The sequence below is a fragment of the Meles meles genome, chromosome 8 (assembly GCF_922984935.1).
Source record: "Meles meles chromosome 8, mMelMel3.1 paternal haplotype, whole genome shotgun sequence".
Classification (NCBI taxonomy): Eukaryota; Metazoa; Chordata; class Mammalia; order Carnivora; family Mustelidae; genus Meles; species Meles meles.
Window position 1 is genome coordinate 64,967,430 of NC_060073.1, and position 22,472 is coordinate 64,989,901.

At 44.3% G+C, this 22,472-nt stretch overlaps 2 protein-coding genes across 2 annotated transcripts; one reads left to right on the top strand and one right to left on the bottom strand.

Moving 5' to 3' along the window:
• Nucleotides 1–3,696: 3,696 nt before the first annotated feature.
• Nucleotides 3,697–6,619, top strand: LOC123949257 (thyroid hormone responsive). The gene is given in 4 exon segments (XM_046016628.1): nt 3,697–3,937; nt 3,940–4,069; nt 4,071–4,156; nt 6,012–6,619. Coding segments are annotated over 3 exon segments (438 nt in total). The 3' UTR covers nt 4,138–4,156; nt 6,012–6,619.
• A 1,163-nt stretch (nt 6,620–7,782) lies between these two features.
• Nucleotides 7,783–18,015, bottom strand: NDUFC2 (NADH:ubiquinone oxidoreductase subunit C2). The gene is made up of 3 exons (XM_046017665.1): nt 17,714–18,015; nt 11,300–11,443; nt 7,783–7,964 (listed from the first exon to the last, which is right to left on the bottom strand). The coding sequence occupies exons 1-3, from the start codon at nt 17,880–17,882 to the stop codon at nt 7,915–7,917; spliced, it is 363 nt and encodes a 120-aa protein (XP_045873621.1). The 5' UTR covers nt 17,883–18,015; the 3' UTR covers nt 7,783–7,914.
• Nucleotides 18,016–22,472: the final 4,457 nt, after the last annotated feature.

Genomic DNA, 22,472 nt, shown 5'->3' on the forward strand with positions numbered 1-22,472 from the left:
AAAGGCAGGGTTATGGCCTCAGGGACCTGGACATGGATTCAGAAGGGTTGGATACACCTGGACCTGGACCTGGACATGGATACAACCAGGGTTGAAAGGGCCTTCCCTTCAGAGCTCCTAAGCCTTCCCTCTGCAGCCATGGACACTGGAGCCCCCGGAGCCTGCCTGTGAGTGGGCCTGGCAGCAGCCCTAAACCCAAACCACAGGGTCTAGCCTTGTGGTCTTTGGCTGTACTCACCACTCAGCCATTTGGGATGTTTGACTACAATGCAAGCCCCACTTTCCTGAGGAGAAAACATTTTAGGAACATTTATCCTGGGGGGACCTGGGTGGCTCACTTTAAGCATCTGCCTTTGGCTCAGGTCATGATCTCAAGGTCCTGGGATCCAGCCCCATGTCGGGCTCCCTGCTCAATGGAGAGCCTGCTTCTCCCTCTCCCTCTGCTGCTCTCCCTGCTTCTCTCTCTGTCTCTCAAATAAATAAATAAAATCCTGAAGAAGAAGGAGAGGGAGAGGGAGAGGGAGCTCAGTGTGGAGTCTGCTTGTCTCTCTCCTTCTGTTCCTCCCCCTGCCTACACTCCCTCTCTCTCTAAAATAAATGAATAAAATCTTTAGAAAAAAAGAATATTGGGGCACCTGGGTGGCTCAATGGGTTAAGCCTCTGCCTTCGGCTTGGGTCATGATCTCAGGGTCCTGGGATCAAGCCCCGCGTTGGGCTCTCTGCTCAGTGGGGAGCCTGCTTCCCTTCCTCTCTCTCTGTCTGCCTCTCTGCCTACTTGTGATCTCTGTCTGTCAAATAAATAAATAAAATCTTTAAAAAAAGAGAAAAAAGAATATTTTTCTCAGCAAAGGACAAAACCAAACAAAAAAATGTTTTGGAGCTGGAAATGAATCAATCAAATCTTTTTTTTTTTTTTTTTGAATCAATCAAATCTTTACTTAAGTAACCTGTAAAAATTAAATTCTTTAGGGGTGCCTGGATGGCTCAGTGGGTTAAGCCTCTGCCTTCAGCTGAGGTCATGATCCCAGGGTCCTGAGATCAAGCCCCGCATTGGTCTCTCTGCTCAGCTGGGAGCCTGCTTCCCTCTCTCTCTGCCTGCCTCTCTGCCTACTTGTGATCTCTCTCTGTCAAATAAATAAATAAAATCTTAAAAAAAAGTTAAAAAAATTAAATTCTTTCGCTTACTCTATTAATTTCAAAAACTTGCCCTTTTCTACTCATAGTTTAGGAAATGATTTTATGCAAATTCTTTACCCCACTGACTGGTGGAGGTAATCCTGGGCTCGTGTGTCTTGCTGAGTTTTGCTTGCAGCAAAGTACTGGGGCAGCAAGCTGCACAGGACAGGAGTAGGGCACGTCTCTCCTCCCTTGAGGAGTGATTCTGGAAAAGAGGCTCACGTTAGCACCACCTGCATTCTGGATGTCCAGTTGTGGCTGCAGCCGCTCGGGCTCCCTCACCTGCCGGAGTCCTCACTACTGCCTCCTGTCGAGCTAGGGACCCTGTTTTTCAAGGCGACTGGACATCATGACCAAAGACCCTAGAACGTATGGGAAAAGTGAACCTAATGGTCATTATTCAGCTTGTATCTAGGGAGCATTTGCAGCACTGGGCCCCGGGACAGGTTCAAAATGAACTGAAATGTGTGTAGCAGGTTCTGGAGTGGAGGGATAAAACAGGGCTTGGAGAGCAGAATGGACGAAAAAGTTCCAAGAGGCAGTGCGCCTTTACTGAGGTCTTGCAATAGGCCAGATATTTCATAAACATCATCTATAATCTTCAAAATGACCTGTGGATGGGGGTTATAGCTCATCCCAACTCCTCTTTGCCTAAGAACTAATAATGTGATTACTTTACCTCCATAGGCCTCGATTTCCTCCTGGGTAAATGGGGAACGCCTACCACATGCCATTGTTGGGAGGATGGAATTCTGTTTTAAGCACTTTGCTTCAAAAAGTAAGCCCTTACTCAATGTCATCACGACTATATCAGAGGAGGAAGCTGAGGCTCAGACAGGAGCAGTGACTGGTCCAGGGCCATAAGGCCATGGGAAGGAAGAGCTTCCCATGTTCTCTGTTCCACCCAGCAATCTTTGACACAGAAGAGGTTAAAGTGGAAGATTTGCCCTGCACAGCAAGCCCATGGCCTGGACTTGGCTGCCCTCTCTGCCCTGGAGAAGCAGGGCCATCTGTCCAATGCAGGATGACCCCAGCTTTCCCGTGGCTGTGTGTACAGCCAGTCCACAAAGGGCACTTGGCGAGAGTGCACACACTTGTGTGTTTCTGCCTCATAGGGCTGCTATGGGACTGAGAGAGTTAAAGACGGGCAAATGGATTTCAGGCAACCCAGTTATGTGCTAACATAAACATGGTGAAGGCAGTGACCTTGGAGTAAATATTATAATTTGCTGGGGAGGAGCTAAAGGGAGGTAGAGTTCAGTTCACCATAAAGATGAACTTTCCTATAGAGCGGACTAGTGGATGATGGCTAGTCAGGGGGGTACAGAAGGGATTCCCGCCCTGGGGTAGGGGTGAGGGTGGCTTAGGTGAGATAAGATCCCCTCCCTGTGGTCTCCTCTTCCTCTCTCCCCATTGCTGGGGCATAAGGTCCCTAGCAGGTCTTTCCACCCAAGGCGGTGCAGTGAGCAGGTGTCTGACAAAGAACTTGGAAGACCTTGTTCTCCACTTGACTCTGACTTTTGTTGCACAATGGTAAGCCTCTCTTTAGGCCTGAATTTCCCTCGGTATCTCATAAACAAATAGAGCAAATGCAGTGTGTCAGCTGTGATAATGGGACTGTGCAATGGATTATTATCTTCCAAGACTTTGGATCAAAGGACTAGGTCAGTGGTGAAGAAGCATTGTAAGAATTCCATTGTTGTGGAATTACAGGTTAAAGCTGAGAGATCTAGGATCAGCTGGGAACCATGCTTTGTGGTTTAGAAAGCATTTTCATGGGCTTTATCTTCTTTGATCCTCTCAACAGCTCAAACTTACAGCTAAGGATATGGCTCTAGTTCACTTGTGTAATTTAGGCAACCTCGTATACCAGTCTAAAGCCCTGACTAGAGGTGGGAGAGAGGAGGAGCTCCAACGGGGCCATGGGCAAGTTACTCTTAGTGTAGCACTCGATGGGAGGCTAGGTATTCAATAAGTGTTAGCCAGCAAACAACCAGAAAACACAGCTGGGAAGTGGCGGGTTTGGGGCTTCTGGCTCCTGTGTCTGTGCTCTTTGCCCCATACTAAGCTTCTTCATGTCCCTAGTTCATTTCAAAGCCAGGGCACCCCGGCTTGAACAAGTGGGAGCGCATGAGGAGGCAGACAGTGAAGGGGCAGCTGGGTCTCAGATACCCCAAAAGTGTTCATGACTGCCCTGGGGTGAGAGCCCTGGTCACCAAAGGGCAAGGCTTCCCTCTAACTGGTCGGTCCAGTTCATGAAGGAGGGGGCGGGCCCTTGCGGAGGCAGTCTCGGAGTGCTGAAATGACAGATGGAGAGCTGGCGGGTCTGTCTTTGGGCAGACGGATCGCCTGAGGCAGATATTGGTGCCCAAGCCCTGGGATTGGCCTAAAGAAGGGCTGTGTTGCCCCACCAGCTGGGCTTTGGCATCCTGTCCAACTGCTGTCACATCCAGACATGAAAGTAGCTTTGATGTAGTGCTGAGGCAGTGTGCTGGTCTTAGCGAGGAAGCAGCAGCCACCATGCAGGTGCCAACCAAGCTCTACCCCAAGAACTGCATGCTGACCGTCATGGACCGCTACTCGGCCACGGTGCGCAACATGGAGCAGCAGATGGTGATGATCCCCAGCCTCCTGCGGGACGTGCCGCTGAACGGGCAGGGGCAGCAGGCTCAGGACGGGGCCCCTGATTTCTATAAATACTTCACCATGCTCAAGGCCATCCGCATGGATGTGGACCATGGGCTGCTGCCCCGACAGGAGTGGTGGCAGGTGGCAGAGCCCATGAGTCCGATCATGAAGCTGCAGAGACAGAGGACGAGGAGGAGAGGGACTTGGGGCAGCTGGACCTGGAATCCCAGTTCCACCTGCACTTTTCCAGCCTTCATCACATCCTAAAATCTTACCCTGAAAGCTGAGGAGGTGACAAGGAAATACCAGGAGATAGTGGGACAGGCCATGTAGGCCTTGGACTCTAGGGAAGGTAATGCTGGTGTTGGTGGGGGTCAGAGTCCGCTGAGGGACATTCCAGGGGAGGCAACTCCGTGGGAGTGGGACTGGGTCTCAGGCAGGCACCTTCACTGCCAGGTATAAGGGTCATGACTCAGGAGGATTCAAGGCCAGGCTTGTCTTACTCTCTTGACCAGGCTTGGTGAGTAATGGCCATGACTACGGGCTGATAGCAGGAAAGGTGACCCATGAATACATATGTGTGTGCTTATGCATGCATGCATTTACTAGTTAAGTATGTGAATGCTTGATCACCAGCCTGGGTTCAGGGTCTGACTCCACCACTAAGGGCTCGGTTTCGTCAGCTCAGTTCTCTGGATTTCCCTTTCTTCACTGAAGAGTAACAGTATTAGTAAAAATAACTACTGGCACTTGAGTGGTTTTATAGTTTAAAATCACTTGCATATCAATTTTCGAATGGAACTATCATTCCCTTTAACAGATGAAAAAACTGGGGGCCTGAGAAGTGAAAGGAGTCCAAGGTTATTCAGGGAACGGCAGAGCTGACCTGTGAATGAACCCTGGTCTAACTAGAGTCCAATCCCCTTCCTGTGTGCTAGTGGGCTGCCTTCATACCTTAGGACTCTGCAGCCTGGCCGCAGGTGGGGATCGAGGACGGCAGAGTAGAGAGAAACCCTGCTCTTTGTGGGCCAACTATCCTTCAATTAAAAAACAAACAGGGGGGGCGCCTGGGTGGCTCAGTGGGTTAAAGCCTCTGACTTCGGCTCGGGTCATGATCCCAGGGTCCTGGGATCGAGCCCCACATTGGGCTCTCTGCTCGGCAGAGAGCCTGCTTCCCTTCCTCTCTCTCTGCCTATTTGGGATCTCTGTCTGTCAAATAAATAAATAAAATCTTTAAAAAAAAAAAAACCAAAAAAAAAACCAAACAAACAGGGGTGCCTGAATGGCTCAGTCTGCTGAATGTGTACCTTCACCTCAGGTCATGATTTCAGGGTCCTGGGATCGAGCCCAGCATCAGGCTTCCTGCTCAGCAGGGAAACTGCTTCTCCTCCTGAGCACGCGCTCTCTCTCTCTCAAATAAATAAACAAATCTTTAAAACAAACTAGAACAAAAATCCAACTTGGTATCAACTTTTGCAAAAAAGGAGGAAGGAAGAAAAGGAAGGAAGGAAAGAAGGAAGATGGGAAGGAAGGAAGAAGGGAAGAAGGGATGAAGGAAAAAAGGGGAGGGAGGGAGGAAGAAGGAAGGGAGGAAGAAAGGAGGGAGAGAAGGAAGGAAAAAGCGCTCTCTTTGACCAGTCCAACTCCTTCAGAGACAAGAGCAGCAGTTCTGTGCCAAGTGTCAGCACACAGGGACCTAGTTTTTTTTTTTTTTTTTAAAGATTTTATTTATTTATTTATTTGATAGAGAGAGATCACAAGTAGAGAGGCAGGCAGAGAGAGAGAGAGAGAGGGAAGTAGGCTCCCTGCCGAGCAGAGAGCCCGATGTGGGACTCGATCCCAGGACCCTGAGATCATGACCTGAGCAGAAGGCAGCGGCTCAACCCACTGAGCCACCCAGGCGCCCCAGGGACCTAGTTTTTGTAGAGGCGATCTGGTATAGCAGAAGTTAAAAATTCTGGGCTCTTGCCCCAGTTCTACCACTGACCTCTGTGTGACCCTGGACAGCTAGTCCAGCTTTCCTGTCAAACATGGAGGTGAAACTAGCTGTTGTCACAGCTTTGATAACCTCATTCTCGCGGTGCTATTGCACGGCCAGATTTCCTACAGCGACACTACTGTCGAGCTGCTGGTTATTTTTCCTACTTCAGTGGGTGTGTGATAGGGATTGATACTGACTTGGTTTGTTACATTTCTGCTCTCCACAGATCCCTTCAAGTGACAGAAGGCAGACTGTGTGGTGAGGACACCAACACTAGCTCTGAGGCAGATGGGAATGGTCTGGACCTGCAGCTGGAAGTGAAGGTGCCTTGGTGTCCTGGGATGCTTCCCTGCCTCCCTCAGAGCGCCAGTTTGTGGACTTGGCACCAGGTCACTGCTTGCTGCTATTCACAACTCCCCCCACTCTTCTCTCCAGCAGGGGTGGTGGCCAGTGGTTCATGAGGAGCTCGGCATTACAGGCCAGTGTGTGGTATGACAGACCACAAGTTATCGCAACTGAAAAGTGAAATTCACATCTTTTCTCTGAGCTGTCATTCACAGGATCCTGGACGTTATGTAACCCATTGGAGCCTAAAATTCCTCATCAGTGATAGATCACTGACCTCATAAGATTGTCAGAAAAAATTAAAAAGATGAATCAAAAGCCTCTGGCATGTGAGTACTATTATCAAAGGTTTTTTTTCCCTCCCCCCTCACCTTGTATTTACTCTACCCCTTACTTTTTATCCTCCAGGACTAAGGGAGAGCAAAGTCCCTTAGGATGAATGGCTCACACTCTTGTACCTGCCAAGCATGAATGAACAATACTTTTTATTTGTTGAAGTAGCAATTAAAAAAAAAACAACTTGCATATATCTTTGCTTCTAAAGTAATTTTTCAGACATGATTTCAACAGGTGAGATCCAAGAGAATAGACATGGGATTCATCTGATTTTGCCCAGAAACCATATGCTTATATTCATTCTAATCTGATATCATGTAGAGAAATAATCTTACTGATCTTCCAAAACTAATCTGATCATAAAATCTGAGCTTGGAAACTTTTTGGACAAATGCATGAATTCAAAAAGTCATTAAGAGTAAATTTATTGCAGTTAGGTGGGGTTTTTCCTTTTAATGACACCAAGCGTGGCTGTAGACCGTGTTAGCAGCTGAGCCCACTTTCACCAGGATGATCCACCTACAAGCAAAGACCCCTCTGCAGTTACAGTCTTCTGCCCTCCCAGTCCTGAGCCTCCTCCTTTTAAACTAACCTCTATACTTGGGCGCCTGGGTGGCTCAGTGGGTTAAAGCCTCTGCCTTCGGCTCGGGTCACGATCTCAGGGTCCTGGGATGGAGCCCCACGTCGGGCTCTCTGCTCAGCGGGGAGCCTGCTTCTCCCTCTCTCCGCCTGCCTCTCTCTGCCTACTTGTGATCTCTGTCTGTCAAATAAATAAATAAAATCTTAAAAAAAAAACAACAAAAACCCCTACCCTCTATACTGCAGAGAGCTCAAAAATACAAACCTGACCAGGTCATTCCACTAAAACCGTTTTAGTGACTTCCCATCATCTGTAGGATCAAGTCCAAATTATTCTGCATGATTCAGAAAAACCTCCATAATCTGGCTTGCTTTGTCTCGCTTTCTACTGGAACTGGAACAGGCAAAGCTTTTCTGTAATGGACCATATATTAAACATTTTAGGTTTTGCAGGCCATAAGGTCTCTGTCACAACCACTCAACTCTACCCTTGTAGCATGGAAGCAGCCGCTGACATGGAAACAGAGAAGCATGGCTGTGTTCCAATAAAACGTACTGTAAAACGTATTGTAAAATGTTCCAATAAAACGCAGTAGACATGACTTGGCTCACAGGCTATCCCTTGCCAACTCTGAGCTAAACTCCATTTTAAACCTGTCAAATGTCTTAAAACTGGGTGAATGGAAACTGACCATTCTCTGATGAATTATTTTTCTTACGGTAAAAAGGAGTCAGGGTGTTCATGATGACCATTTTAATCATAAGGTGTTAACACACAGATTAACATAAACTTCCCATATCATGGAAACATGTTCCACAAAACTCAGGAATAACTGATCGGTGAAACCAAAGGAAGCATTTTGGAGACTTCAACGCACTGGATGGAATTCTTCAAGCAATTCGCCATACGTTTTCTTACCTGTAAAGGGGAAGATCACAAAAAATTATTTCAAAATATGTTCTAGGGGGCGCCTGGGTGGCTCAGTGGGTTAAAGCCTCTGCCTTCAGCTCAGGTCATGATCTCAGGGTCCTGGGATCAAGTCCCACATCGGGCTCTCTGCGCAGTGGGAAGCCTGCTTCCTCCTCTCTCTCTGCCTGCCTCTGCCTACTTGTAATCTCTCTCTGTCGAATAAATAAATAAAATCTTTAAAAAAAAAATGTTCTAGAAATCATATTTCCTAAAGAAAAATAAACACTTAATATTTTTATAGACATAAACTTCTAAGAATTTCCTTATGTTCTTGTCTTTAACCATAGTTTGGTAACCACCAAGACATTCTGTTTCACCGCATGAAGGATAACTTTGAAAGAATTTGTGGTGACATCCAGATGGCTCCTTGGAGGGGAAAGCGCTGCCAGGGTGTCCTGGCTGAAGGAGTAAAGGAAGGAATGAACAGGGAGGGGCACAGGTCAGGTGGGAGGGCCCGGAGTCGACGTGGTCAGCTTCCAGGTCGAGGCTGGCAGTGCAGGAGGCTGTGGGTGTGCCACCAAACTACTGCTCAGGGACGGAATGAGGCGGTGAGGCTGCACAAGCTCCTGCTGACAGAGGGCGCCGGTATACAGAGGAGGCAGTAAGCCAGAGGCCTGGGACTGAGGACCGCTCTGCCAACGGGTCTCACTCTCACTCTTAGGAATCAATATTCACAAGAATCTGACTCCAACATCCGGCAGTTCTGAGTATTCCCCGGCCCTGATACATGGTTTTGTACTCTATTTGAACTCTTCACTGGTTCAAAAAAGCTGTACTTTTTTTTTTAAATTAATTAATTTATTTTTTCAGCAAAACAGTATTCATTGTTTTTGCACAACACCCAGTGCTCCATGCAGAAGCTGTACCTTTTTTTTTATTTATTTATTTATTTATTTATTTAACAGAGAGAGAGAGACAGACAGAGAGATCACAAGTAGGCAGAGAGGCAAGCAGAGAGAAGGGGGGAAGCAGGCTCCCTGCTGAGCAGAGAGCCCGATGCGGGGCTCGATCCCAGGACCCTGAGACCATGACCTGAGCTGAAGGCAGAGGCTTTAACCCACTGAGCCACCCAGGCGCCCCAGAAGCTGTACCTTTTTGATCCACCATAAACATCACATATGTAACTGAAGGTTATGGGAATATTAAATAGAATAATAAAATTTTAGAGCTAAATAGGAACTTAGATACCATCATTCAGTATAAGGAAATTTAAATGCTTAATATCACATATTTACATGAATAGGAAAATCTATTTAAGAGCTATATATTTACAAGTTCATCAATTTTCTACATTCACTCACTCATCACATATGTGCTCATCTGTCTTATGTATATTTATGTAAAATACAAACAAGAAAACATTAATATTACAATTTGAAGAGCAGTTAAGTGGGCTGTCCTGAGCAAATTCCTGTTTGTCGCTGGGTCAGGGCTTCTTTGAGATGATGACTGTTGAGCTGGAATTTGGTCAGTGGACAGGTAGAGATGGAGCAGAAAGAGGATCATGAAGGTACAGGGTGTGTACAAAGTGATACCCGGCAGGCTAAGGACATAGTGTTTCATGAGCCAGGACAGAAGTGACAGGAGATGAGGCAGGTGCTTTTTTAAAAAAAAATCTTTGACTTTTTTTTTTTTTTTTTTAAAGATTTTAGTTTTTTAAAGAAAGATAGTGACAGAGATAATGAGCCAGGACAGAAGTGACAGGAGATGAGGCAGGTGCTTTTTTAAAAAAAAAATCTTTGACTTTTTTTTTTTTTTTTTTAAAGATTTTAGTTTTTTAAAGAAAGATAGTGACAGAGATAGCAAGAGAGAGCACGGATGGGGAGGAGGGAGAAGCAGGCTCCTTGCTCAGCAGGAAGCCTAAAGTGGGGCTGGGATCATGACCTGAGCGGAAGGCAGATGCTTAACTGACTGAGCCATCCAAGCGTCCCAAAGGCAGGGTTCTGTGTAGATCAGGTCAGCTCTTATTTATTGCTTACTAGAAGAGGCTCTGTACTGGAGGTTGGGGAAACAGAGATTTTCTACAGTCTACTGAGGGACACAGACACATGCATGTCACGTGGTGGATAAAAGGTGTGGGCAAAGTCTTTCTAGCAGGCAATTAGCTTAGCCTGGGGAAATAAGCCCTCCTCAGAGTCTGGATTTTATCCTAAAAGCTATGGATAGCTACTGTAAGCAATCATTTTTAGGCATATCCACACTTGTCTAGAGACCTAATCTTCAGTGAGATGAAGGCAAGTGCCACAGTCCAAGCAAAAGATTATCAGGACATGAACTGGGGGAGTGGCAACAGGAGAGAAACAGAAGTTTAGAATTGAAAAATACCTAGGAAGTAGAAGAGCAAGTCTTGAAGACGAATGAGAATTCAAAGAAAGACTGGAAGATGCTTCCCAGGCTTCTGGATGGAGTAGCGAGTGCCACTCACCGGTGCAGAACAAGAACAGGAAGTCTGCACAGGCAGAGGGGAAATTAATTCTATTTGCTGCCTGATGGACACAGAGGTAGCTGCCCAGAAACTGGATATACAAATTCAAGAGAATTCCAGTTAGGTAAAGATGTGGGGGTCGCCAGAATACTGAAGATACCTGAAGCCACAGGCATGTGTAAGATTAACCAGGGGCAGAGCGCCTGGGTGGCTTGGTGGGTTGGGCCTCTGCCTTTGGCTCAGGTCATGGTCTTAAGGTCCTGGGATCGAGCCCTGCATTGGGCTCTCTGCTAGGCATGGAGCCTACTTCCCCCTCAACCCCTGCCTGCCTCTCTGTATACTTGTGATCTCTCTCTCTGTCAAATAAATAAAATCTCTGTGTGTGTGTGAGGGAGATTAATCAAGGGTGCCTGGGTGGCTCAGTCGGTTAAGCCTCTGACTTTGATTTCGGCTCAGGTCATGATCTCAGGGTCCTGGGATAGAGCCCCACATTGGGCTCTGCGCAGCAGGGAATCTGCTTCTCTCCTACCCCACCCTTGTGCTTGCTCTCTCATTCTCTCTCAAATAAATAAATACATAAATACATTAGTAATTCTTAAAAAAAAAAAAAGGGGGGGGGGGACACCTGGGTTGCTCAGTTGGTTAGGTGTCTGCCTTTAGCTCAGGTTATGTTCCTAGAGTCCTGGGATTGAGTCCCACTACCCAGCTCCTTGCTAGACAGAGAGCCTGCTTCTCCCTCTGTCTGCCACTCTCCCTGCTTAATGCTCTGACAAATGAATAAAATCTTAAAAATAAATAAACAAAATTTTTAAAAATTAAGAAAAAATGAAAGAGGTTTGCTACAGTTAACTTGAAATACCTTTTTCAGGAAAATCCTCTGAATGTGATTTTACATAAGCAAACATATCATGGTCCTTCACAGCATACACATAGTCTTGACGTTTTAAAAGATAATATCCAATAAAGACAAAGGAAGTAACATACAGGAGCTGGCGATGTAAACCTAAAATTCAAACAAATCCCAAAGAAAGCAAAAATCAGTCAGTGTATACTTAAAATTGGTTTTGTAGTTCAGACATACAATTTATTGTTATTTCTTCTACCATTCTTTTAAAAAAAAATGCTCTTCTACATGGCTCTTTCGAAAAAAACAGCCTTGACCATGATATATCTTCCTAAAGAAATCTGGCAATTATGAAAAGCAACATTAAATCTACGAACATAACTATTAATGGAACCCAAAGTTTTATAAATTTCCTCAGGAGAAAAGGTAGATTACTACAAAATCCTGAAGACCTAAACTCACTTGTATTCCAGGACATGTTCAGGGTGTGATGTGCCAGAGATGAAGTCCTTTACAAGTGCTTGAAAAGCAATTTGGTTTGTTTCCATATACCAATTTATATTTGCATATTTACTGGTTATAACCAAAGAAGCCAGCTACTCTACAAATATATATCAATATATTTTTACCTTCTAAACTTTGTACCATGTGTTATGAATTACCTATTCAAAAACTATATTGAAAAAACCATCCTATAGGGGCGCCTGGGTGGCTCAGTTGGTTAAGCGGCTGCCTTCGGCTCAGGTTATGATTCCAGGGTCCTGGGATCGAGCCCCACATCAGGATCCCTGCTTAGCAGAGAGCCTGCTTCTCTCTCCCTCTGCCTGCTGCTCTGCTTACTTGTGCTCTCTCTCTGTCAAATAAATAAATAAAATCTTTTAAAAAAATCCTATAATAATGAGACTTGGGAGGATCAAGTCATATGATCTAGGGAAAGCCAAAATTTGAATTCTGAAGGGAGATCCAAAGGTCTGAACTTTATACACAAAAGTATCTTTTTTTTTTTTTTTTTTTTTTTTTTAAAGATTTTATTTATTTATTTGACAGAGAGAGATCACAAGTAGACAGAGAGGCAGGCAGAGAGAGAGAGAGAGAGGGAAGCAGGCTCGCTGCTGAGCAGAGAGCCCGATGCGGGACTCGATCCCAGGACCCTGAGATCATGACCTGAGCCGAAGGCAGCGGCTTAACCCACTGAGCCACCCAGGCATCTTTTTAAGAAGGTTAACTGCAGATGTGATTTTCTAGCTGTGCCCCAGAATTCTATCCCCAGACCTCTTCTTATCCCACAACTATTCCTTTGAAGAATTCATTTATTCCTATAGTTTTATCTTCTGTCCACATACTGGTGACCTGCAAGTGTGTTCAACTCAAACAACCATGCTGAATAACAGATATATACAAATGTTTGACAGGTATGTTCCCCTGAATACCCCCAAATGAACTTCCTTCCCCCCTAGTCATTCCTCTTCCTCTTAATTCAGAGAATGATAAGACCATTCACCCAGAAAATCAAGTCCTGGGTAATAAACACAGTAACCAACAACCCCCCCCCTTTCCCCACCCTCATCCCTTCATCCAGTCACTGAGTCCTGTCAAGTCCTTGTAAATATTTCCTCACCTCACTTCAGGGAACTCATCTCTCACTCACACTAACTGCTCTCTTTCATCTCACTTCCCATTCCACACTTATCCCAGCCTGTCATTAGAGGAGTTTTTACTAAAACACAAACCTAGCTTGTCAGCCCCTTCTTCAGTTATACCCAACAGGAGACCAAACTCCTATATAATGACTTCCCAGGCCCTTCATGGGCTGACTCTTCCATATTCATTTGACATTCCCTGATATGCACACTGTGCCCCAGCAATGCTGAACTACTTTTAATTCCTCATGCAAAGAGACTTCCATGTTTTTTTATGACACCTACCTGTTATTTCTCTGCCCAGAGACCTCAAGATTCAATTCAGATTATCACTTCTGCTAAGAAGTCTTCCCAGAACTTCCCTTAATGTTCTTAACAGGGTGAAGGTCTCCCAATTAATACGTAAACTGCTAAAGAAACTATTTCCATCTACTACCATGCAAAGCCAATGCTTAATTCATCATTGTGTACCAGCACATAGATAGCACTTAATAAATTTTAATAAATGGATAAATGGCCTTGGACAAGTCAATTTACTACCTTTAAACAAAGATAATACTTACTATATCATTCTCACAGCAGTACTGTATAAACCAAAGGAAAATGCATGTAAAAATATTTTGGAAAAATGTGTAAAACAATACAAATGCAAAATATTACTATGATCTGTAACTGGATAGGGCCTAAACTCTTGCATTCTCCCTTACCCCAAACAGCCATCTCTTCCCCTAGTGGGCCACCTGCAATTCAGCAAACCAAAGTGTGCTGGGTTCTACTGTGTGCCACCAGACTACACAAAGACTTAGACTCTCTATGCTTAGCCATATCCCTCACAGAAGACTTCCTGAATGTTTCAGATAATGATGTCCGTGTCCCAGCCCTAAAGGCATGCTTGGCCTCTTACCATGTCCCCCTTTCCCTAAGCTCTTTCCTTCCTCTCAGTGGTGGTTTCCCTCCTACCACATGTACAACCCCTCCACAATGAATTTCCCTTTTTTTTATTAAGTGAATCTAAACTTGGAAACCATGGTGCTCTTTGCAGAACACCATAAATTATCAACATATTAAACTAGAAATCAATAAATACATTTAATTTGGTGGACTACACTTACATACCAACTAACCATAAATTTAAGGCAGGCAAGTGGTACCAACATGGGTTTTGAACTCCAGATGGGGAAAAAGCTTAAGAAAAAATTCTACTTAATATTTTCTGCTAACCTGAAAAGATCTATACAATATGATTTCATTTATAGGGTATTCCAAAACTAAATACAGCATGCCAGGTACCCTCCATGGCTATAGTTTTGAAAATCCACTGCATTTTTCTCTTTCCCTGCTCCTTTGTCACACCTGTTAGCCTACATGCATAAACGTGTACCACAGTTTGTCTTTTAAGTGGATATGCTAGTCAGGTTATAAATTTCTGGGGGGCTGGGACCAGGTTTTAGACTTCCTTGTAATCTATAGATACTTACTTAGTCAACAAATACTTACTGAATACTGCTATATGGTAATCATTAAATTAGACAAACACAATAATAAATGCTGCTGAGACCCATTTCAATAAATTCCTCAATCCAAAGCAACTTAGGGACACCCAGGGAACTCAGGAACTCTGACCCCTAGCCCTAGATTAAGGGCTTTATCTAGTTTTTACAGCCACACAGAGGTAGATATCCTTATTTCATAGATAGGAAACTGAAGCTCATTTCTCTTCAGGAAACTGAAGAGAGAGGTAACTTGCCCAGAATTAAATGGCTAGTAGGATGGAGGTGGTGTCAAACCCAGAATCATGTGCTCTTGACTATTATGCTCTTCCTCTGGAATAGTCTCTATTCAATCTGTACCTCCTCTGTGCTCCCAAAGTGCTCACTGCTCACCTAATTCTGTGAAAACACATTCTCTGTCATGCCTAGACCCATTATAGACTATTTATTTGTCTCTCTGACTGGACTAAGAGCTCTTCAAGGTCAGGGACAGTATTCTTTACCCCATATACCCAGTATGTAACACTGCCTGGCACAGAGAAAGAACTTAGTAAATAAATGCTGAACAAATATATGGGAAACTGTTTGCATAACAACAGCTAAGAAATGGAAACTTTGTCCTGCACCTTCTTTGTATGAGTCATTTTATCTACAGAATCTCAATTCTCACAACAAATATGCAGATTAATTATTTTCATTTTATTTTTTTAAAGATTTATTTATTTGAGAGAGTGAGAGCAAGAGAGCAAGCAAGTGAGCACGGGGTGGGGGGATGGAGGGGAAAGGGAGAGGGTCTTAAGCAGACTCTGCCCCACAGGGCACTCCATCTCACGACCCTGAGATCACCACCTGAGCTGAAACCAAGAGTCAGATGCTTAACCAATTGTGCCACCCAAGCGCTCCAATTATTCTCATTTTATAGATGAAGATATTTTTTGCCTCTGAACGGCTTGACCAAGTAACTTGCCCAAGGTGACACAGATAGGAGACACTGGAGTTAAGCCATTTAGTTCCAAAGTGGAGTTCTTTCCATTACAATAAACGATAGGCTTGGGGAAATCTGGAGTGGTGATGAAAAGGGAGAAAACTTCAACTCCCTAAAGACAGAAATAGGCAAAGATCATTCCTTTCTGTGGAGGGGGTCATACTATTTGAGCACTGGAAATCCTGGTATTTGGTGAGCTGGAGCCGGCCTTCAGGCATGACCTATAGCTGGAAGGTGGCAAAAAGAGGCACAAGTGAGGTGACTCCTGGTTGCCTGAACCACTGTATTAGCTTTCTTAACTGACCACCTTGGCTCCAATCAGTGCTTTGCACTGACAAAGCTGACCTGCTCCCGACTTTTTTTTTTTTCCCAAGATTCATTTATTTATTTGGGAGAGAGAGAGTGTGTATGAGAGCACAGTCAGGGGCGATACAACAGAGGGAGAGAGAATCTCAAGCAGACTTCTCACTGAGCACAGAGCTGAGCGCTGGGCTCAGTCTCACAAGCCTGAGATCATGATCTGAACAGAAATCAAGAGCTGGTGCTCAAAAGACTAAACCATCCAGGTGCCCCAAGTTGACCTTCCTTTTAAAATACAAGGCCCTCGTCCAGTTATGAGAGCAGCTTAACAGTTGAAAGGCACCTGAATGGATGCTCAATAAATTCTTATGAACCTTCAAAAAAATTAATAAATAAAAATAAAATACAAGGCCCTCAGGGGCACCTGGGTGGCTCAGGTGGTTAAGCATCTGCCTTTGGGTGGGGTGGTAATCCAAGGGTCCTAGTATCGAGTCCTGTGTTGGGTTCCTTGCTCAGCGGGGACCCTGCTTCTCCCTCTGCCTATTGCTCCCCCTGCTTGTGCGGTCTCTCTGTAACAAATGGATAAATAAAATCTTTAAAAAAAATAAAACAACAACAAAAAACAAAACACAAGGCCCAGGGGTGCCTGGGTGGCTAAGTTGGTTAAGTGTCTGATATTGATTTCAGCTCAGGTCATGATTTTGGGGGTCGCTCTAAAAATAAATAAATAAAAATAAAACACAAGGCCTGGGGGTGCCTAGCTGGACCAGTCGGTACAGCGTTCAACTCTTGATCTCAGGGTGGTGAATTCAAGCCCCACCTTGGGGCATGAAGCCTACTCACAAAAACAAACAAAAAACCAAAAGGCCTGACTTCTGTATCTCCCTACTCTACCCCCCTCCTCACCCCAACAACTCTCAAAAGCTAAAAAGGTTCCTGTCTGCCTAGAGAAGAAATTGCCATTATCTACCTAAATCTGCCTTATCACCCTACACTGCACACTCCATCATCAAACTTCTCTCAGCTCAGAGGCCCTTGCCTCCGCTTTACTTCCACTAGCCTCCCATGGGCCTGGAAGGCTCTCGCCTGGTATTTGCCTGATAAATCAAAGCTAAGTTCAAAGACACTTCTTCCAAAAGCTTTCCTCCTTTTTTCCCTTTGGAAGTCCACTGCCTTTAGCACAGCTACCATGGCAGCTATTAGCTGGCAGGAGGCCACTGACACACTACTAGAGAATACAGCCCAGAGGCACCTGGGTGGCTCAGTGGTTAAGCCTCTACCTTTGGCTCAGGTCATGACCCTGGGGTTGTGGGATCCAGACCCACCACAGGCTCCCTGCTGAGTGGAGAGCCTGCTTCTCCCTCTCCTTCTTGCTGGTGCTCTCTTGCTATCTCTGTCTCTCTTAAACAACTAAATAATAAATGAACAGATAGACAGAATGATTACAGCTCAGTGGTTCATCCTCTCCTACTTAAAGCGAGTCCCCAGACCAGCTGTATCTGGGAACTTGTTAACAGCAGTCTTCTTCCCAGAACTTCTGAATCAAAATCCACATTTTAACAAGATCCCCAGATTATTAGTACGCACAGTAGGTTTGAGAAGCACGGACTTTGAATATAGACTTGAGATCTAAAAACAGGCTTGCTACTTAATGGCCATAAGACGTTGGGCAAGATGCGTTAACGCCTCTAAACCCGTTTCTTCATTCCCCAAAAGTATTTTGAGGACCAAGACTACAGTGCACGTAATGTCAGTAGTGCATGGCACGAAGTATACACTCATTTTTGCACACACCCACTTGTGGGTTAGTGGGTTGCAATGACCTGAGTTTCCTTAAGTGCCACTTTGGCCCCACCGGGTTCTGAATGCCTCACGGGACGTAGATGTCCCAGGGAGACGAGGCGGGGCCTGCTAGGTGAAAAGGCCCGGAAAAGCGAAAGCGTCCTGCTGGGGAACCGGCCGGCAGCCCGCGACCCCCTCGCCTCCCAGCCGATCCAGCCCGCGCAGCCCTCACCGGCAGACATCACCGGCCTCCGCCGGATCGCGTTATCAAGTAGGCCGGAACAGTAGCCCAAGAAGCCGATGTAGGCGAGCCGTGGGTCGGTCAGTTTGGGCGGGGGGAGGCTCCGGGCCTCATCCGGCAGGAACTGTAAGGGCACTCGGCCCGGCCTTCCGTCCATCATGGTGACGCCGTTCCCACTTGAGGCCTGGCCTCGGACCACCAATTACAAAGAAAACCAGTAGGACCACGGCCTGGCCGCCCGCCGCAAGCTTTCTCCTCCGAGAGCGCCGCTGAAGGGCAAGGCGGAGGGCGGTGCAGCGCCCAAATGCTTCCCGGTGCACGCTGCTGCCGAGACCCCGCGCACGAGGTTCCGGGCTCCTAAATGGCCCACTGCTCCAGCTCCTGCCCGCGCTAATTCTGGCTGGTAGGGTTTGGGGGCTTGATGCCGTAGGTTCGGGGCCACAGGAAATGAGCAAAACTGGAATAAGACTAGTAGATATTGCTTTTTTTTTTTTTTTGGTTCATAACCCTGCCCCCGCACCGGGAATTGCCTCTCCTTTCCCTGACCCTGAATGGTCCTTCTTCCAGAATTTATCTCTGTATCCAACACCCACAGGTAAGCTTGATAGATTGTTCTAAGAAACATAAAAGCTGGTTTGCATTTCCTGGGTTTCCCGCCTTTCACAGATACACCTTCCAGAACCTAAAATTAAGGTAGAGCCAGCAACAAAGAATTCAGGAGATACCAGGACCTGATCATTTAGCCAAACTTGAAAGTTAGCCTGGGTGGCAGCACCCTAAAATTTTTCATCTGTGGGTCTTCAGGTCCTTGCACGCGGCGGAAGGAGAAAGCTGTTACCTAAAGGTTTGGGGAATGAAAGAAAGAAGGACTTTATAACATTCTACTAAGTGTCCAGTCTCTGCTTACCTGCCTCCAGTAATGGGGAGCTTCTACCTTTGAAGAGCTCTCTTTAGAAAATCCTTACTGATTTGACTGAAGCTGTCTTTATTAGTGAGAGCAACATTTTACCTAGGTGAATGCTGATCAAACCCGAGGTTATTGCAAAGGTATATGTGTACAAGGTATTGAGCTCTAAAGCAGTAGAATTAAATATCACTTAAGAGAGGTTAAAGGATTGGGGGGCCTGGGTGGCTCAGTTGGTTAAACCTCTGCCTTAGGACATGATCTCAGGGTCCTGGGATCAAGTCCAGAGGGTGGCTTCCCCCTCAGCAGAGGGACTGCTTTTCCCTCTGCCTCTCTCCTGCTTATGCCCTCTCTCTGTCAAATAAATAAAATATTTGAGAAGTAAAGAGAGGGGTGCCTGGGTGGCTCAGTGGGTTAAAGCCTCTGCCTTCGGCTCAGGTCATGATCCCAGAGTCCTGGGATCGAGCCGCTCCGGCTCTCTGCTCCGCAGGGAGCCTGCTTCCTCCTCTCTCTCTGCCTGCCTCTCTGCCTAGTTGTGATTTCTCTCTGTCCAAAAAAAAAAAAAAAAAAAAAAGCACTCCCAGAGCTATAATATATCAAGTTAGGATTTCCTAAAGTAATGTATATTGGGAGTTTCCTGGAAGGCAGCAAATGTTTCAAAGTTTCACATTCTTTGATCCAGTAATTACAAGGCTGGAAATCTATCCTATGGAAATAGTATGACATATGAAAAAGCTGTTCTGCAATTAAAAAAAAAAACCCCACAGTGTTTATTTTAAATTTACATCAAAAAAAGGAAAACCACTAAAAATTTTCCACGGTTAAGATTATGTAAATTTTGAATACTAGATGAACTCTTAGGCAAACACTTAAATATTTAAATGATGTTTACACATTCTTCTCCCCCACAGTCTTCTGAGTCCAATTTGGGGCCTTTTTTTTTTTTTTTTTTTTTTTTTTCTAAAAAAAACTTAAAAGATAAAAAATTACAAAGAACAAGATAACAGATACCCATATTCTACCACCTAATATTAACAACGATTAATATTTTGTCATATTTATTTTTTTAAATATATATTTCATTGACAGAGAGAGCACAAGCAAGGGGAACAGAAGTGGGAAAAGCAGACTCCCCAAGGAGCAGAAAGCCCTGATATGGGGCTTGATTCCAGGACCTGGAGATCATGACCCTAGCCGAAGGCAGACACTTAACCAACTGAGCCACCCAGGAGCCCCTTGTCTTATTTATTTTTAACCTTTTTTAAAAAGGAAATAAAACACTATAGATAAAGCTGTATTCCCCTTTCCTTTCTTTCCCAGAGGGCCATTATCATGAATTTAGTGTATATACTTGCAGTTCACTTTTTATATTTTTATATATATTTAGTATTGTGGTATGTGTGTTTTTAATTTTTTTACCTCAATAGTATAATTCATTGTTCCTCCTTTCTCTCACTTTTGTCTCTACATGGTCATTCCTTTTTGACTACTATATAATATTCCATCATATAAATGTCATATTTTATTTATCCATTACCCTTTTGATATTTAGATTGTTTCCAATTCCCTGAAAGTCTATACTCCAAGCCTATACTCTAATGTCCAGAGAAACTTTCACATACATGTACCAGGACTAAGAGATGTACAATATTCACAGGAGGAGTAGCCATTTGAAATACTCCCAAACTAGAAACATCCTAAATGTGTATTCAGAACAGAACGAAGATAATTTGTGGTATTTTCATAGAAAGGTGTATCTATGTATTAGTATGATGAATCTCAAAAAAGAGCCTTGTTAAAAAGTGAATATTCACGATAAGGGAACCACAGATAAGTTATAGGGGAATATGTAATTCCATTTATATAAAGTTCAATATTAGGCAGAAATACATTGTTTAGGGGCACCTGGTCAGCTCAGGTCATGATCCCAGGTTCCTGGGATCGAGCCCCACATCAGGCTCTCTGCTCAGCGGGGAGTCTGCTCCCCCCCCCACCTGCCTCTCTGACTACTTGTGATCTCTATCTATCAAATAAATAAATAAAATCTTTTTTCTTTCTTTCTTTTTTTAAAATATTTTATTTATTTATTTGACACAGAGAGAGAGAGAGATCACAAGTAGAGCAGCAGGCAGAGAGAGAGGGGGAAGCAGGCTCCCCGCAGAGCAGAGAGCCCGATGCGGGGCTCGATTCCAGGACCCTGAGACCATGACCTGAGCCAAAGGCAGTGGCCCGACCCACTGAGACACCCTAAAATCTTTAAAAAAAAACACGCTGTTTAGAGATACACATATTAGTGGTAAAACTGGAAAGAAAAGCAAGAGAAGGATTAACATAAATGTTCAGAATAGTTATTTCTGGAGAAGAAAAAGCACATAGAAGGCCTTTAAGGTATTAATACTATTCTACTTCTAAGCTGTGTGGTGGGTACATGGGTGTACCTTTTATTATTTTTAACTTTACATATGCATTTTACATACTTTTGGATTTATGATATCTTAACATAATAATAAATTTATGTTGCTAACTTAAAAATTCAGGTTTTTATTATGGTAAAAAATACATAATATTAAATTTACCATCTTAACAATTTTTAAGTGTATAGTTCTATAGTGTTAAATATATTCACATTGTAGTGCACCATATCTCTAAAACTTTATCCTGCAAAATGGAAATTCTATACCATTAACACTATTTCCTTTTCCCTCCTCCCCTCAGCTTTGGCAACCACCCTTCTACTTCCTAGGATTCTGACCTCTGTAGATTCTTCATATGTGTGGAATTATACAATATTTTCCCTTTTGTGACCGGCTTATTTCACTTAATATAATGTATAACCTTGAGGTTAACCCATGTCATTGCATGCGACAGGTTTTTCTTCCTTTTTGAGGCTATATAATATTCTGTCACAAAATACATATACTACAAGTTTAAAAAAAAATTTTTTTTAAAAAGATTTATTTAGGGCGCCTGGGTGGCTCAGTGGGTTAAAGCCTCTGCCTTCAGCTCAGGTCATGGTCTCAGGGTCCTGGGATCAAGCCCCGCATTGGGCTCTCTGCTCAGTGGGGAGCCTGCTTCCCCTTCTCTCTCTGCCTGCCTTTCTGCCTACTTGTGATCTCTCTCTGTCAAAATAAAGAAATAAAAATTTTTTAAAAAGATTTATTTATTTATTAGAGAGAGTGAACACTGCACAAGCAGGGAGATGGCCAAAGGGAGATGGAAAGAAGCATATGCCCGACTGAGCACAAAGCCCCACATGGGCCTTGATCTCATAATCCTGAAATCATGACCTGAGCTGAGATCAAGAGTCTGATGCTTAACTGACAGAAACCCCCAGGTGCCTCCTACATCTTCTTTATTCGTTCATTTCTCAATGGACATTTGGGTTACTTCCACCTTTTATCTACTATGATTAGTGCTGCAATGAAAATAGGTGTATGCAAATAGCCCAAGATCCTGTTTTGAATTCTTTTAGATATATATGCAGAAATGGGATGGCTGAATTATATGGTAATTCTATTTTTCAATTTTTCTGAGGAACTTCTATACTGTTTTCCATAATGGCTGTTCCATTTTACATTCTCATGGTGCTTAAGGGTTCCGAGTTCTCTCTGTCCTTGACAATACTGTTCTTTTGATAATGGCCATCCTATTAAGTGTGAGATAGTATCTCATTGTGGTTTTGATTTGCATTTCTCTTATGATTAGTGATGTAGAGCTTTTTTTTTTTTTAAGATTTTATTTATTTATTTGACAGAGAGAGAGAGAGATCACAAGCAGACAGAGAGGCAGTCAGAAAGAGAGGGGGAAAGCAGGCTCCCCGCTGAGCAGAGAGCCTGACATGGGGCT

What these genes read in the sequence shown, in the direction of transcription:
- NDUFC2 (XM_046017665.1), bottom strand. Translation starts at nt 17,882, where the DNA reads ATGATGGACGGAAGGCCGGGCCGAGTGCCCTTACAGTTCCTGCCGGAT. An exon ending in GAGGCCGGTGATGTCTGCCG is followed by an intron (nt 11,444 to 17,713) that starts GTGAGGGCTGCG and finishes TTTGAATTTTAG; the next exon opens with GTTTACATCGCCAGCTCCTG. An exon ending in AGAGGATTTTCCTGAAAAAG is followed by an intron (nt 7,965 to 11,299) that starts GTATTTCAAGTT and finishes TCCCCTTTACAG; the next exon opens with GTAAGAAAACGTATGGCGAA.